The sequence below is a fragment of the Tursiops truncatus genome, chromosome 7 (assembly GCF_011762595.2).
Source record: "Tursiops truncatus isolate mTurTru1 chromosome 7, mTurTru1.mat.Y, whole genome shotgun sequence".
Classification (NCBI taxonomy): domain Eukaryota; kingdom Metazoa; phylum Chordata; class Mammalia; order Artiodactyla; family Delphinidae; genus Tursiops; species Tursiops truncatus.
In genome coordinates, this window is record NC_047040.1 from 55,187,238 (window position 1) to 55,206,032 (window position 18,795).

General features: G+C 38.7%; 1 protein-coding gene across 1 annotated transcript in view; it reads left to right on the plus strand.

Moving 5' to 3' along the window:
- The window catches only part of PDE11A (phosphodiesterase 11A), a 435,071-nt gene that overhangs the window by 274,781 nt on the left and 141,495 nt on the right, over positions 1–18,795 (plus strand). The window contains exon 11 of the mRNA XM_073806952.1: positions 14,582–14,632. Within this exon, the coding sequence (XP_073663053.1) occupies positions 14,582–14,632 (51 nt within the window). The remainder of the gene's footprint in view (positions 1–14,581; positions 14,633–18,795) is intronic.

Genomic DNA, 18,795 nt, shown 5'->3' on the forward strand with positions numbered 1-18,795 from the left:
CTTAATTCCATCCTGACAGAAGCAAATGCTGAGCCTGGGTCAGTAGGCGCAGGTTGATTACTCCACAGAGTGAGAGAGAACAGTGTTCCTCCGAGGAGCAGCCCTGCCTGAGCCTGCCTGCTTCTGTAGTGAAACACTGGCCTTTGAAACCAGGTTTATACTCGACTAAGTAAGAAACTGGCCTTCACTCAGTATCTCACTCAGTATCTGGATGCTGAGTAGCTTGATAGTGCTATAACACAGGGAGCAGAAAGGGGATGCTGCTTTCAAAAGATGGTAAATCACACCCAGGAACTACCTGCTGCCTGCCTCTCTCTACAACCCATCCCCTCCCTGCACTGTGCTGGGTTTGTACATACATGTGAACCCCCCAGTCTGCACATTCCAGACTCTGTCCACAGCCCCATAAACGTGTACCCAGAGGAGGCCAAATCGGGTAGAAGCCCATGCAGGTCCTGGCAGTGGACTGGGGCCTGTGGGGTGCCTGGGGAAATTCTGGGGTACCTGGAACATAGTCTGGGTGGACATGTCCCCCTGGGAACCAGGGACTTCCCTCCCCAAGGAGGTGGACCACAGCCCAAGATGGCCAGAGCTGAACCCTTCACTGCGTGGGGCCCAGGCTGGGACTTGGGTGGCCAGGGTCTCGAGCAATACAGTTGTCTAAGCATCACAAAGACAAAGACAAAGGCTAAGCACTTCCATGGTTCTGGTCCTTTCTCCCTGGATGGGGCTCTTTTTTCCAGATCCTGGTGCATTGTCTCCACATATCTCAGTCTCCACTTCCACTATCCTGGCCCAGCCACCGTTCTCTCTCCCCGTTCACTCTTGTCCACCTCCAGTCCATCCTCCACAGGGTCATGTTCTACATGTAATGGGGATCTGCTTTTCTCAGTTCAGGAACAGGCAAAACTACGTAATATACCAAGGAAAAGAATACCTCGAAAGTGGGAGTGGTGGTCACGCCTGGAGTGGGGTGTGACTGAGGAGGAGTGCATAAGGGGCTGCCCAGGTCACAGCCAGCCTCTTGCTCCAAATCCCTCAGTGTCATCCCGTTGACAACAGTAAAATCCTTTATTGGGCTAGAAGGCCCTGGATGGCCTGGCCTCTGCCCAGCCCTGCCTCCTCAGGTCTCCCCGCCTCACTCACTTTGCCCTCCAAGCAACTTTGCCTTCCACCCAAAATACCTTCCCTCTGGCCCTTGTCCTGGCTAGCTCCTTTATATTTTCTGGGTTTGGCTTAAATACCATCTCAGAGAGGGAGTCTCTAACCCACTTTCCTGCCACCTCCCCACATTCCGCCCACCCCCACTGTCTCTTTCAGCATTTTGCTAGTTGACTTTGTAGCCATTATTTCAATGCATATGTTTGCCTGTTTAGTGTATGTCTCTACTGCTAAAACAGAAGTTCCATTAAGACAGGGACCATGTGCACGGTGGTTGGCACAATTAAGTCCTCAATAGATATTTTTTAAAATTGATTTTATTGAGGTATAGTTGATTTACAATGTTGTGTTAATTTCTGCTGTACAGCAAAGTGATTCAGTTATATATATATATATATATATATATATATTCTTTTTCATATTCTTTTCCATTATGCTTTATCGCAGGATATTGAATATAGTTCCCTGTACTGTACAGTAGGACCTTTTTGTTTATCCATTCTATATAAAGTAGTTTGCATCTGCTAATCCCAAACTCCCAATCCATCCCTCCCCCACCTCCTCATCCCCCTTGGCAACCACAAGTCTGTATATCTATGTCTGTGAGTCTTTTTCTGTTTTCATAGATAGTTTCATTTTTGTCATATTTTAGATTCCACATATAAGTGATATCATATGATAATTGTCTTTCTCTTTCTGACTTACTTCACTTAGTATGAAAATCTCTAGGTCCATCCATGTTGCTACAAATGGCACTATTTCATTATTTTTTATGGTTGAGTAATATTCCATTGTATATATGTATACACCACATCTTCTTTATCCACTCATCTGTCGATGGACATTTAGGTTGTTTCCATGTCTTGGCTATTGTGAATAGTGCTGTTATGAACATAGGGATGCATGAATCAATATCTCTTCGAATTTTAGTTTTTTCTAGATATATGCCCAGGAGTGAGATTGATGTATCATATAGCAACTCTATTTTTAGTTTTTTTGAGGAACCTCCACACTGTTTTCCGCAGAGGCTGCACCAATTTACATTCCCACCAACAGTGTAGGAGGGTTCCCTTTCCTCCACACCCTCTCCAGCATTTGTTATTTGTAGACTTTTTAATGATGGCCATTCTGACTGGTGTGAGGTGGTACCTAATTGTAGTTTTGATTTACATTTCTCTAATAATTGGCAATGATGAGCATCTTTTCATGTGCCTATTGGCCATCTGTATGTCTTCTTTGGAGAAATGTCTGTTTAGGTCTTCTGCCCATTTTTTGATTGGGTTATTTGTTTTTCTGTTATTGAGTTATATGAGCTGTTTGTATATTTTGAAAATTAAGCCCTTGTCAGTCGCATCATTTGCAAATATTTTCTCCCAGTCTGTAGATTGTCTTTTCATTTTGTTTATGGTTTCCTTTGCTGTACAAAAGCTTATAAGTTTGATTAGGTCCTATTTGTTTATTTTTGTTTTCATTTATATTGCGTTGGGAGACTACCTAAGAAAACATTGGTACCATTTATGTCAGATAATGTTTTGCAAGTCCTCAATTCATATTTCTTGATTGAATGGATGATTCATAATCTGGACACCTCAACCGCATGGATGCTATGCCCTGACTTACTCCCTCAAATCTAATCTGATCTCTGTAGCCACCAACCTTGCCCAGGCAGGTTAAAAGTTGCCCTTTTTCAGTCTTACTTTTGGACTTCCCTTTCCTCCATGGCAACCGGTTGCCCTTGTGGCCCCAGTCAGTTTGACAGTGGCCCAAACAAGGTCCGGTCCCTTCTTATTCCTTTTACTCCAGGGGGAGCTCCCAGCAAAACCACGCTGCTTCAAACATAAAGTTCTCCATGGTGTTCCTGCATAATCAATGCAAATAAGCAAGGTATCTCTCTCCCAAGTCATCAACCGTGGTAGCCTTGTTGATTATACAAAAACCACGAGGGGAGAGGTACAAAAAATAAATATATATAAATATTCAATAATGGGCTACTTGGAAGTATGGCAGTAAGTGAAATCAGATCACTAATGGTTCCAGATATTTAAATTATAGATTTGAAAAAATCATTGGCATATATTATAGTTGTTTTAGAAACAGAAATAACTAATCAAAGTTGCTCAGTTAGTTCAAAAGAATGCTATATTTTCCTCTGTTGCTATTAACAAATAAAAAAAACAAGTAAGCAAGGAGTTCATTAGAAAAGCATTTGTGAAACATTAATATACTTAATAACCTACATGATTAAGAAAAACAGCCTCACTTTAACATATAGTGTAGAGAGTAATGCAACTGTGAAAAAGGAACATTTATTTTGAAACAGTTATAAATTATAGTCCAATATGCATAGGTATAGAGTTATAATGAATAACACTAAGAATTAATCAAAAAAACCTTTTAAATTTAAGTGTTAATGGCTGAGATCTTTTATGAGAGACAACTAAAAGCTTTTTAAAAATTAGAAGAATTATTGCCACATGCAACTTTTTGAAAAGAAATAGGCTGTTTCCTTCACCCTAAGGACATTGAAGTGATTGAAATTAGTAACTAAGCAGCTCTAAAAGTTATGGAACAGAAATAACCCAATAATGATCCTTCACTTATAATAATTTTCTTCAATAGGTATCAAAGTGTGTTTAGTCAAATCAACAGTATTTAATGGCCATACACTACATGTACTGTATCTGTTAAATATAGAGAATTTAATAAGGATATACTATAATCCCACTTATTTGGAGAGCCTGCCTACCAAATTACAACTCTTTGAAATACAGAAGAGAATCAGGAAAGAAGCAAAAGTTGAACAAACACCATAAAATCCATATACTAGAGTTCATATATTGGACTAACTTGCTCTGATTTCAAAAACAGTTCTAACACAACTTGCTGTTTGACTGCCTAAACCATTGTGGTAATCTTTAGAGTTCATCACAAAATATTTCTGATTCTGCCCCTGCTGAGTCCATGGTAGGGTTATACCTTCCACTCCCTTGAAGTTAAATGGAGCCATGGGACTTGCTCCAGCCAGTGAAATGTGAGTGGAAAATGCAGATATTTCCTGCCTTTTATTGATGGGGAATCTGAGACTTAATTATCAGGTTAGATAATTAAGCCAAAGTTACAGGGCTAGTGGACCAGGATTATGACCTCAAGCGGTCTAACTCCAAAGCCCCTGTACTCAACCAACAAGCTATACAGCTTCCTAATGTTGGTGTACCAAGTGGTGAAAAATTAACAAAACAAAAGTACTAAATGGAAGGAAATGGCCTGCCTTAAGAATGCTATAGATAATCCATAAAGCAGTTAATCTATGTAAGCAAAATCAAGGACTCCTACTGACTGACCCCTATAGACAAGGAGAGAATGAGGTCATTCTGCAAACCAGTGCAGTTCAGGGGATGAATTCTGATATCTGTGCTCAGAAGTGTCAGAGAGTTGACTTACATGATGACATGATTTTAAGCAGGATCTTTACCAAATTGCTTTCATAAACCAAAGTGTTCTAAACATATGCACTGAAACTAATTTCACAGCATTTTTCATCTCTATTTTCAACGTGATTCAGAAATGAAAAGATAGTTATGAAAACTGTAACTAGCAAAATAAAACTAAGGAAACAGTTCTAAACCTCTTAAAAAGAGCTATTCAAATCATACTGGTATTTGGGAGAAGACCCAAACAACTTTGTTTCTTTCCTCTCTGCTCATACCAACATCCAGCTGATAACCTCCCCTCTAACCCAGACATCTTTAACCTGGAATCCATGGATGGGAATTAGAACAGTGCTTCTCACAGTGTGGTCCCCAGACCAGCAGCATCAGCCTCACCCGGGAACTTGTTAGAAATGTAAATTCTCAGGTCCCACCTCAGATACACTAAGCCAGGAAGTCTGGAGGCAGGGCCCAGCCATCTGTGTTCTGATGCATGCTAAAGTTTGAGAACCACTGAGCTAATGAACAGCTTAAGAGACATGTGAGAACTCCCAAAGTGTAAGAAGGTGGGCGACATACTATCTAACTTAGGCACTGGAATTCTATGGGAAGAACCTTGACAAGCCCTCGTGGGATAGTAAAGATATGAAGGAATAGATTTTGACCACCTCCAGAAACCAGAGGGTGTGGAAAACCATTCTATATGAGAAAGGGAGATAATTGTGTTATTCTACATTTGAAATGGAGGAATAGGGGAGAAAAAGTAAAAAGGAAGGTTATATTGGAGAGAAGCCAGAAAAATGAAGAGAGGCTAAAAGTTATAAGGTCAATGGTCAGTGAAATGCCCCATTGGTGGAAGAACCAAGAGATGTTTTGAGAATGGCAAGGCTGACATTTTATCGGAAATCATGAAACATCGTCATTTGTTTCCAGTAAGAAAGAAAGAGAAAGAGAGAAAAAAAGAGAAGAAAGAAAGAGAGGAAAGAGAGAAAGATAGAAAGGGAGGGAGGGAGAGAAGGAAGGAGGAAGGAAGGAAGGGAGGAAAGAACAAAAAAAAATCTTCTTCAAGATCTGCTGAACTCATGAACGCTTGATGTGAGTGGATCTTTTTGTGGAAATGGAAGCAGAGTTGAATTTCACATTTTTGTATGGTGATTATATTGCAGATACAGTACAAGAATACATAAGAATTTGAAGGTCAAGGTAAGAATATAAACCTGCCAGTAATTTGCAGATATTTTGAAAAAGGCTTTGAATTTCCACAGCCTTTTATAGTTTTAAGGGTTCAAACCAATTTACCTAGATTTTGAAAGATGAGCTTCAGTTGACACCTGAATTGCAGAAATCTGTGGATGGCCTAGGGTGGCAAGCCCTGTTGAAGTTTGATGTTGTTTTATTTATTGCTTCTTAACCAACTATCCTGCAATTTAGTGTCTTAAGATACACAAAAGGCTCCTGATCTTATGGGTCAGGAATTCCAAAATGGCCGGGATATGTGGTTCATCTCTGATCCACATGGGTCAGCTGGGGTGGTTGGAACTGGACAGTGCATTTTGAGATGGCTTCTCCAGTCACTCACACGTGTGGCTTCGTGGTGTTCCTTGGCCTCTCTCTCCTTGTGTTTGGTATTTCATCCTTCAGGCATCTCCATGTGGCTGGAACTTCTCACAGGGTAAACAGGCCTTATATACAGCAGCTCAGAGCTACGAGGGAGAATGTTTCAAGGGCTGGGATATAGAAGCCTCCAGTCTCTTAAGGCCTGGGCCCAGTGCAGCTGGCACAGTATCACTATTACATATTATGTTACTAGTGAACCAGTCATGAACCCCACCTAGAGTCAAGGGGAAAGGACGTAGACTCCACTTCTTATGGGAAGAGTGTCAAAGACTGTGTGGCCTTCTTGATCTGCCATGGATAATAATTTGGATGTAGTTTCAGAGTACCTGTTAATTTTCAGGATTTATGTAATACAAGATAACATTATCCTCTGGAAAGTGCACAAGTACCAATGTTTAACAACTTATGAGCAAAGAGTGAAAGATAGTTTGGGTAGCTACCAAAAGAATTATATTCTAGTGTTGTCATTATATTCTAGCTAATGGGTAACGTTTATAATAATGACAGTATTTTTAGGGCTTACTTTTCAAAATTAGATTGAAATTTGGAGTGTGATTATAAATATTAACATTTTAATCTGGTAGTGACATAGAATGATTAAATTAAATCTTCGCTTTGGGTGAAAAAATAATGAATGTGTCTCTCATCCTAAGTTGAGGCCTCTCTCAAACCACTGGAGAAGTTGACTCCGTATCTTTGAATGAAATGTAAAAATGGCATGTCTGTTCTGTCAAGAAGATTAATTAAAAGAGAATCCAAGCAAGATGGGCAGGTCTCATATTACCCTAGAGTCTTTTTAATATGGGGACACTGTTGTCAAGATAGATTTCAGTACAAGAAGCTCTTTGGAAAACTCCTTTTACTCATATCCCCCTAAACACAATTTAATAGATGCTTTTATTTTCTTCCTGTTTCCATATAACAGGAAACCTGTTTTTTCAAAACCAAGACAATTATTTTAAATACCTAAGAAGATGGACCCAGTAAGAACTTGGTACTTTCTTGTAATTGTACTTTCTTATACCTTCTACCAGCTTGTCCTACTGGTCAAATGGAGAACTTTTAGCCTCTTACCTGAGAAGGTCGGTCACTCTTTCTTATATCACAGAGGGCCAGTGGCTGGCTACAGAGCTAATAGGTTTATTGCCAGTAGAAATTTTACCTAATACAAAATGAAATTGACAGTCAAAAGTACATCTATGTTTTAGGTGTATCCCTAATCATTTAAATTTAGACATCCATGATTTTCTCAAAATATATTTTGCATCACTTTTCATCAATAGAGTCTGAATGAGTTTGATCCAGAGAGTCATTTCTTATATTCTGATGTTTTCAGTGATTGCAAATACATAGCACACGTGCCACCACTCTTCCCTCCCCAAAGCCTATGGAAGACATCACTAATCAATCACAGCGTACTTTCCTGCTGAGCTCCGCCTTAAGCCTCAACAATCATTTTCAGCACAGTGCTTCATACAACTACCAACAATCAAATAAAACTGAGGCCTCCAATAAAATGTATTTGCCAATATGGGAAAAAGAAGACCAAAATATCTATCACAATGGTTTACACATAGTAGGTACACCAGAAATATATGTTGATATGAACTACAAGTGTGGCCCTTGTTTCCTGCACGTAGTATTTAAAAAGCAGCTGACCTTAAAGTCATCCTGACAATTGACTGTTTTGTTTATTACCCCAGATTCCGCTGTTATCTTTTATTCTACCTTAAATTCAGAAAGGTTTTGTCACTTTTAGAATTTTAAAAATATGTTTTATGACAGATATAATCCAAAGGGTGTGATAACAGATCACACAGCAGATGCACTTATTTGAAGTTATCTTTTTGAAACATTTCATTCCATTAAGTAGCAGGCAGTTTCTTAAATATTTGACAGCAGAAACTGATGATTTCTCAGTTTCTCTGCATTCATTCAGTTGCAGTGTCTTTGAAGCCTACCATCCTCTTGTTAAGAAATCCTGGAGAATGCTTCTTCACTCAGTTAGCACTTCCATCATGTCATCCCAGGTAAATTGACTTTTCATTGCTGTGGTTCCTCACCATCCTTGGCCGGAGGCCTGCTGCTGATCGCTAAGTTTCTTTACTTCTTTGGAGCTCATCAATATAAATTATTTGAATTTTACTTCAGACCACCTTAACTTAACTCTGTTATCAGTTTACTTTCCAAGTGCCACCAAGTGTCACTTTGCCACCTGAGCCATAAACTTACCAGTAAATATTCATGCCACCCGAGACAGCCAGTCTGGGTCCTCAGCGAGATCTGTGTTCCTATTCCTTGTTAAGTGGTTCTTTATGTTTATGCTCCTGGCAGCCAGCATTTGTAATGGTCCATTTCTCATTACAGGAGCAAATGGCTTCCTAGATTCACAATAAATTAACATTCAATACTACTGATGTGAGAGATTTGCCCTCAGCTACTTAGGGGCAGTTCCTGGGATTGCAAGGCAAGCATTTGGCTCTGGTCTTGAACCGCACGTGGTGGAGGGCAAGGCTTACTTACTACAGTGGTCCTATTTCATAGCTCTGCTCATGGTTTTTCTTTTGAAATGTAGTTAATGGTCTTTTCCTGCTGTGGAGACTCGACACAAAAACATGACTTCTTCACTCTGTTGTGCATGAGTCTGATTATTGCTTTATTTTACATTTTCTTGCCTCTGTTTCTTTGTTTTGCTAGGAGCAAGTTCAATCCAAAAGGTAATTGCAGTTGGTAGGGTTTTGCAAATAGTGATTTATTTTTGGAATTATAAAGATTTCTTAATAGAATCTTTTAAAGTAAAATCTAGTGAAACTGAGCCACTAGATTTTACTTTAAAATATTTTCTAAATTAATACAGACACAAAAGATAAATCTATCTGGGATAGACATTTTCTTGTGAAAGTATAATGTTTGTCAAGTGCTCTGTGGGTCAGCTGTTTACTTTTGAATGTAAATGTTATACAGATTTTATTTAGCTGTCAGACAAAATTTGTGAATGTGTGTGTTATGGCTAAACTCTCATAACCCAACAACCTATGAGGAAATTCTTATAAAATTAATGTAGTCTGGAATCATGGAGGAAGCTTTAACTTATCCAAAAGGGCTTAACAACAATAGTAGTTTAAAAAAATAAATTCTTTAATTTGTCATTTTATTCTCAACCATAGAAATTTGCCTGATCTTTAGTCATTAGCTGTGCCATATGGTCATTCACACACACACACACACACACACACAAACACACACACACACACAGAGAGAGTAATGATTCTCTTTGGAATATTGGTTATGCTATAAGTAATCAGGATTTGTTTTTGTTATATTTCCTTCAATGGCATCCATAGATTTGTCACAGATTTTAGATTAATGAGGTTATTTGGCATTGCTGAAAATATTCTAGACTGAAGATATTCAGTAAGATTGCCAGATAAAATGCTGTGAAGAAAAAGTCACTGGGAATTGCTGTGGGGTTGGGGTTGGGTGAGGAACATGAATATTTGGGAACATGGTGCAGAGTGTTCCATACTTGTTTCTAGCCTTCTTAATTTGGAGAAGTAGGGCTGCCAGGTAAAAACACAAGACACCCAGTGAAATTTGAACTTTGGATCAACAACAAATAATATTTTTAGTAGAAGTATGTCCCAAATAGTGCAAATATTAATGGTTTGCCTGAAATTCAGATTTAACTGGGGGTCCTGTATTTTTATTTGCTAAGTCTTACAACCCTTCCTACACTGTTCAGTCTATGCTCTAAGACATATTATGATTTTTGTTGAGGAAAAAGCATAAATTAAGGCCACTAATAATAGAAGCAGAGAAGCATACAAGAAATAGAAAGATTCTTTTCTTTTAAGATTATTTTCTATTGCATGATTCATTAAATATTTACTGAGTGCCAACTAAGTATCAGGCATTCTCCTAGGGACAGGATACCCACTGGTGACCAAAACCATATCTGATCCTTGCCTTCATAGTGCTTCCAGTTTCTAGAGGCTACCTGCGTTTGTGGGCTCGTGGCTCCCTTCCATCTTTAGAGTTAGCAGTGGAGTTTCAATATTTCTCACATCACATCACTATGAGTCTGACTCTCCTGCTTTCCTCTTTGACTTATAAGGACGCTTGTGATTACATTACGCTCCTCTAGATAATCCAAGATAATGTTCCCATCTAAGGGTTAGCTGATTAGCAACCTTAATTCCATTGGAAACCTTAATTCCCCCTTGCCATGTAACATAAATATATGCACATGTTCTAGGGATTGGGATGTGGATATCATGAAGGGGCAAGGAGCATCATTCTGCCTACTACAGATGGGAAAATCAACAGGCATGTTTAGATGTGTTAAATTTGAGATGCCAGTGAGTCAACCAAGTAGGAAGTTAGTGATGTAAGCAGCACAATATGTGAGTTTGAAGCTCAAGGAGAAATTAGCGCTAAATATGGAAGTTGTCAACCTATAGGTGATGTATAAAGCCGTGAGTGTGTATGACATCACTGAAGGAGAGACTGAGCCCAACAAACTTCTACATTTAGAGTTAAAGTAGAGGAGACAGGCCAACAAAGAACACAGAAAGAACAGACAGAAAAGTAGGATGAAAACCAAAATAGTGTGGTGTCAAGAAAGCCCCGAGAGGAGATTCTTCAAAAAAGGCAAGAGTGATCACCTGTGCTCAATATTGCTGCAACAGACATTTGCAGATTTGTCCAGCAAGATTTGGATTTGGTAGCAAGAAACTGAAAACCTTTATACAAGCTGTTTCAATGAAATTATGGGGGCACAACCAAAACTGATGCAGTTTGAGGAGTGAATGGGATGTGATCACTGACCACAGGTGATGAGGAAAAGTCCTGTGTGTCCTCACAACCTTTGTAGATGCTTGTTAAAAACAGTGAGGTGATCACATTTGATCAGAGACTTTACTACCGTAAGAAGCTAGGAGCTAAGCAAGATCACTTTTGTGTACTTCTATCTAGTCAGGATTGTGTGATAGCTACATTGATGGTTTATATGAAAGGGGTACAGATATTGCTGGGTTCCCATTGCTGTGCTCTGTGTGTTGAGCAAATCCAGAGGGTAACTGGAGCAATGAAACATCTCCATCTTCCTGCTGCATCCCAGGAAACCCTTTAGGACCAAACAGCAGAAACTGCTTGGAAGGAGAAAAATCAGAGTATTCTGTGGCAGGACTCAAGAATCCCCTTGTCTTGAGGAATCTCAAGCTTTGCTGGCTTGTTGCCTTTCTAGGGAATCTTAGAGGGGACAATGCTGCATCCTCCCAGACTGCGGTTTACCAAAGGGCCTGCTCCTGCAGGAACAAGGTACTCTTATTAGCTGATGATTCCTCCCTGCTCATCCACAAGAGACTGTACTTTTTCAGAAGAAAGTGGCTGTGAGATTCTTGTGTGAGGTCATTCTCCCGCTCCCTTTACTGGTTCTCAGAGTTTTACAAAAGTAAATGAGAACTCTCAGCGCAGAAAGACTCAAAGGGTAGAACTTATTGTTAACTTGGTCAAATTAGATAGAATAAGTAAATTCCTATGAACTGTTAACCAAACTTCCAGAAACGGAGACCTGATTGAAATAAAGAGGCATTTACTGGGGGTTTGTTAGGACTGCAGCCCGGGAGACACAGATTCAAGAAGCACTTGAATTGTGTTCCACTGGACTACAAAATGGACAAAGCTTATAAAGTCAAGAACTGCGGAGCCACAGTTAGTTACATGAGTTGTTTACCAAGAATTATAATTGGAACTGGCAAGAAGTAAGGGTGCTTGTTAAGCAAGAATTGGTTGGGGTCCAAAATGGTTGCATAGTTACAAAGGGGAACAACCTTGAGACCAGCTAGCAGATGTTGTTTTTAAAATGGCTGCTGTCCTTAGGTTTGGTATAGTTCACAGAAAGTTCAAGTTCTCAGTGGTGCAGAGAAATATCTGAGACCAGATCCTCAATGGCTGCCCAACTCTATTTTGTATGCCTGAACTATGATTATTCCATTATGATATCAGTTTGTCATTAGACTTAGTAGATTGGCAGGTAGAGAGGCTTAAGATCTCAGAATGAACTCCAAAATGATGTTGGCTCCAAGTTTTGGCTCCGGAAAATTTAAGAATCATAACAAAGTAACCAAGGCATTTATTTCATTAAAGTCTTAATCTCACATCATACACAAATTTAATTTCAGATGTATCATAGACCTAAACAAAACTATAAAACTATACAATTTGTAAAAGATAGCAAAAAGTATGGATATACAACTTTAGGATAGGCAAAATTTCTTAGAAAGGACACATAAAAACAATACAATACACAAAAACTGACAATTCACACTTGATCTAAATTGAAAACTTTTGTTCATTAAAAGAAAACTGGGATATATGTATAACTGATTCACTTTGTGTACACCTGAAACTAACACAACATTGTAAATCAACTATACTTCAATAAAAATTTTCAAAAAATAAAAATAAAACTGCTTAAAAAAAAAGAAAGAAAAATTGGTTGATAAAAGGGTACAAACTTTCAGCTATAAGACATATAAGGTTTGAAGATCTGATACACAACATGGTGACTAGTTGATGACACTACTGTATAACTGAAATTTGCTAAGAGAGTAGAACTTAAATGCTCTCACAAAAAAAAAGATAAGTATGTGAGGTGATAGATGTATAAATTACCTAGATGGTGGGAATCCTTTCACAATTAAACGAAAAAAAGAAAGAAAGAAAGAAAGAAAATAATAGACAAGCTACAGACTGGGAGGTAACATTTTCAAAACATACATCTGACAGAGGATTTGTATCTAAAATATACAAAGAACTACACTTCAATAATGACAAACAAAACAAAAGAACATGTTAAGTGGACAGAATTCTTAATCTGTAATAATTGTCTGCTTCACTCATTCAAATAGTTTCAATGTAGTGAAGTTAATAGCTTTTATTATTTAAAAAATAATAATAAAGGAAGTAAGTAAAGTTGATTTAAATAAAGGGAGTGGGTAATATGCCTTAAATACTAAAAGCCTGGCCGCGCAACACCCAGTGGCAGAGATTTTGAGTTTCAGGGGAATTTTTCTGTAAAGTAAATAAAGATAAATTTTGAAGATTGAATCTACAGAAAGAGACTTGTAAATAGTAAGAAGTTTTAATGGCAGCCAAACTAAAGTTTACCACAGTAAACTATGAACCAAAAGAGCAAAATCTGTTCAGTTATGAAGATGCTGGTCCACACTCCCACAGCTGGGAAGCGGTGGAGCCCTGCCAGTCGGGCTCTAGAGGCTGTGCTCTAACCTCTGTGAGACACTGCCTCCACTGTGGCTCTGCTTCTATCATACGGATGGTACATAACTTGGGTCAGCGTTTCTCAAAGTCCTTGGTCAGTAGGTTATCAGGTTGGAATGTTCCTAGATTAATATATCACCTAAAAGGAAGTTCTGTGGCTAGATTTGGGAAATGCTGAGTTTAACAAAATAAAATGTGTTATTTCGCTTTTCAGGGCCAAACATGCACTGAGATTCTCTAAGGTTGGTAGTTGAAGAGGGAATTAGCTTTTCTCAGATTTATTTGTTTGAGATATGTATAGATTAAGGCTGGGACTGATAGCGTATATATAATATATACATTACGTTTGTGCGTGCGTAAGTGTGTACATATACCTTATAACATCCAATACTGACTCAAGCAAATGTGAGTTTATTTGTTCTACAAAACAAGAAGTCTGGGGCAGGGCAGTCCCTGGCCAGCCTCATTTCTCTTTCCCTTTCCACTCTAGACCTATAACAGGCTGTCAGTAGGACAGGGAAATAAAATCCTCTTACAGAAAGCATTGCAGATGATTGGGCATAACAATGTAATCTTTCCTGTACAACAAAAGCAGGCAAGTGAACATAGACTAGACATGGAAATTGAGTCAGCAAGCTACAGTGTTTGCCACAGTACACACACATATGCACACACAAACACACATACACTTGCGCACATACGTACGTGCACGCACACACACACACCCCACCTTTTAATTTATTTGTGTTCCAAAGCATTTCACAGGACAAGTATTCACATCTTTGGGAACTGTGGTCTTGAGCCACATTATGTCCCTTTTATAAAATAACTACTTATAAAAACATCCTGATATAAAATACTTAGCCTTTAACATGGGCTGTTGTTCCATTCCACATTGTAATAGATTCCACTGTAGTTGCACAGATGACAATCTGTGTCACAGACTGTTACTGGAAATATCTCGTCGTGCATTAGCATTCACTGTTATGTCAAGGCGATATACATGAACAAAATTTATTTTTAAGCCAGGAGAATTTCAGAAAATTGAATCATGTCTCGTTATTAAAGTTTCTTTTCCTTTTTTTCTGAACCAGGTGCTATCTTATCATGCAACATGTTCAAAAGCTGAAGTTGACAAGTTTAAGGTAAGGGAGCAAATGGTGCCCTAATGGTGCATAAAGTTAAACTTCCCAGGGCTTTCGGACCCTTTGTTACTTGTCTCTAGAACGAGGTCTGCCCACTGAATGTTGGGGGAATAGAATTAGGGGAAGGCATGTTTGCATATTTCAGTTTTAGAGGGTAAGAGGGACTTATATAGAGCTGAACGGCCCCTTCATGATCATTTAAATGATTCAGTATTTCTTTCTTTCTTTTTTTAAGTATGCAGCGTATCAGAAAAAGATCTGTGTAACATGGTGAGAATCAGGATGCCTGCTTTTGGCCTCGGTCTTACCTCTAACTTTCTGTTCACTAAAAAATCTTAGGGCTTATATCTTCATCTGTAAAAATAAGTGAAGAGATTAGGATAATAGTAGCTACCATTTACCAAGTGCTTACTATGGATCAGGTACAATACAAAGCATGGTGCCAGTGAGGTGACAGCTGACAACAGAGGAAGGAGACAGAACAGCTAAAACCACAGCAGTCAGGGTCCATTTGCTGTAGAGATAAACATCCTACATACCACCTAGAATATGAGCACCAGCAGGGCAGTGCTTTTTGTATGTTTTGTTCACTGCTCTATCTCTACTGCCTTTCACAGTTCTTGGAACATAGTAGCACTCAATAAATACTTGTTGAATGGTTGAATGAATGAATGATTGAATCAATCCAAAAAGCATTAGTGTTCTGTAACTCAAAACAATTAGTCATTAAGAAAATGTTCAAAACATGGTTATATATAAATTTTTATATTTTATATTATATACATTTGATAAATATTTCCATCAAAAATATTTAAAGCTTTTTTACTTTAATCAAGTTCAGTTACCTAGCAATTCTACTTATGGAAATAAGTTTCCATAAACATTTTACTGTTTTTACTGTTTTGTGTTTTATATTTTTACCATTTTATAATCATCTTAATTGCTAAAAGATGAAAGGGGCAGGCAGGGAGGAATACAGCAAAGCTCATAATGGACTAAATATGACTGCAGAAGCTATGTGATGGGACATGTCTAGAGCTAGAGCAGCCAAAATCAATAGCTGTCTACTCTCTAAAAGTATTGCCCTATGTTCAGGCTTAATTCTTTCCTTAGAGTAAGGCAAACACCATTGTCTTGGAATTTGCCATGCTTTTTTTATTTTTAGTTCACAAACATACTAAAAACATGAAGTATTTAAATCTGAGAAAAAATGGGTTATTTCGTCTTAAAATGATCAAGATTATTAACTAAAGTGATGTATTCCAGATTTTATCCTGTAAGATATTAGTGAATATCTTGTTACAATATAATTGAGATATAGTAGATAATTTTAACCTAATGGCTTTTTTTCTTGATATATAAAGTAAATGAAACATTATCATAATTGGTAGCTGATGCCTTATAATTGCAGTGGGCTTAAAATAGTCCTGCGCATAGAAAAGTATTTACTGAAGTTTCACAGTAGAGTGTGTGCAATGGCAGTTTCCTAACATCGTAGCTAAATCACAGTAAATAAGTGCTTTGTTTTGACCAATATATACAAATAAACTATGCATATATTCAAAAATATTGTAACCTTGGCTACTGCAATACTTTTTTAACAGAGCTAGTACTATATATCTATATGTATGTATGTATAATATATATATTTAGAGAGAGAGAGAGGGAGAGAAAAGAGAGATTTGAAATGTAGAATCAGAGTTATCCATGAGATTTTATGAGTTAAAGAATGGTTGAGTTTCAGTGTGTTGGATTATGCCCAGCCAGGACCAAGCTAGTGATCAGTGATTCAGAGATTAAGCCAGAATTTTGGGAAGAAAATTATTTCATCATCGAGTGCTAACAGGATCTGGAGGTCAAATACATATGTACACAGGTCAGATTCCAGTTACAGCCTAAGCTTCACCATATCTGGGATTCAGACATGTCTAGAAGACCAGTGAGATGTGGTCTGTTTACATGAGAGACTAAGAGGGCTTCTGAGTCAAAAACTCCCTTTTGGGAGTTGAGGCCATGGGCCTCAGTGTCTGGATGATTCCAGGTTCAGCATGGAGTTTGTCTCTTGGATTTGTCTCTTACTCCAGCTTCCCATGGATTCATGTTCTCAGCTAAGAACATGAATGAACACAAAAGGCATGGACTTTAGTATGGTTTCAGTGCATTAAATTACCCCAAGAGCACAGGGATTCCAGAGTGTCAGTAGCACACAACAGGAAGCAGCAGCCCAATGGAAGGAAGCATCATTATGGCCAGATGCAAGACATCTGCCTACCAATATGACCAACAGAGGTGGAAGGACTCACTGCGAGCTGAGTGGTCACATCTTAAGGACAAGAACCTTGAGTAATCCCAGGAACAAGTAGGAGAGATGGAAATCCCAAAATACTGGAGAGTGTGATACATACCGTTAATCACTTTAATTCACTACTATTTGTACTCCTAGGTGGTATGGCCTAAAGGAACACAGATTTCCTATATGATAAACCTGTAGTGAATCTTCAATAATCATTCATGCTAGGATGATACCACATTACCTTTCCACTTACCTTTTCTTCCTCTTTCACACTCTTCCACATTTGGGGATTTCTTTTCCTATTCTAGAATGTCATAAGACAGGGGGAGGGTGTTTCTGTTCATTTTGTTTTGTTCGGTTAACCCTATTTCTCCTGTTGGGAAAAATCTCCTTGAGAGGTGTGTGGTGGTGAGTGGGTGAACGGTGGTTAGAGAGTGAAAACCGTCCCAGAAGTGCGCCTAGATTGTCTAAGCAGAATAAGTAGGTGAAACAACATATAATTGCTCATCCAGGAATGTCAGAACCTAAGCCCATCTTTGTCATTCTAATATATCATTATACCTTGGGAAACAGTCCTTTATGTAGGGTCCCCTATACATGAAAAGATCACAGAACTTCCTCAAACTAATGAGCTAACTTTTTGAAAGTCTGACTCAGGTTATAATATTAGTTTATCCTTTATGGGTTGATGCCCTGTGCATTGAATGAGGAAACCAGGATCTAAAGAATGGTTTTTATCCTCATTAACATTTACTGATCTTCCTTGAACTTGAAATAAGAAAGATGTGCCCAGAAAATTTGTGCAGATTTTAGTGCCTGTTTACATCTCTTCTGCTTGGTGCGAACAGGAATAATATATAAAGACCATATTGTCAGTTAGATCTCTTTGAAGATGACTGGTTTAAAGGCTTTTAATAACCTGAAGATGTCAGCTGTGATAACATAAGAAAATGAGTTTAGTACACCAATTATATGCTTCCGTAATTTTATGCACTTTCCTAGGATTCCAATGCATTGGACAGACCAAACTGTTATCACTATATATGCCAGTTTACCAATTAAAACCAACTCATGGACGTCCTCATGTTATATTGCCATCTTCTATCATCCCTTCTTTCAATTCCAAACTGCAAGGGTTATGGCTGCAATCAGAGATGAACTCGTTTACAGCACTATTTAACTGCCTCAGTAATTAAACGCCAATAACTCATGTTGGGTGTTTGGGTTTGGACTGCCTCTTGCATATTTCAAGTTTTCAGTGTTATTGCCTAGGCCACAAATTAACATCCTGGTAAAGCAAATAAAGTACTGAGGATAGGTGCTCCCTGTGGCCTTTACGTACCAAAATACGAATGGCCACATCAAAAATAGGATCTTATGGCCTCCTCTGTGAGATGGATGGCAGGGGACAGGCTGAGCAATGGGATGTGATGTACTATTTTTGTAAGTAATTAAGTTTCAGGAGACACGTTTGACCCATGAAATATTCAGATGTTATAATAAGAAGCTCCTGCCCTCAGAACCGCCCTTGCCACTATGCCGGTGGATGTGTCTGTCATAGGGCCCTGCACAATGGTTCTTGCACAGGGAGGCAGGAGTTGGGACTGATCCCCACCTGGCCGGCCAAGTGCACGGGATGCTTTTTAGCAATGGAGCCTCCAGAGGGTGCATCTTTTTCTCATTGCAGGAAGGCAGCAGGTGTGCTGACCACTGCCCTGCCAGCTCCATTTGTGGAGCTGTGGAAAAGCCCAATCCTTGCAGCAGCTTCTTGCAGAGGACAAGTGCACTGTATAGAGAGGGGAGAAATGGCACAGGGCACTGTGTGGCAGAGGTTTGGGTAGCTCGTGTTCCCCACCCCTGTCAGTAGGGA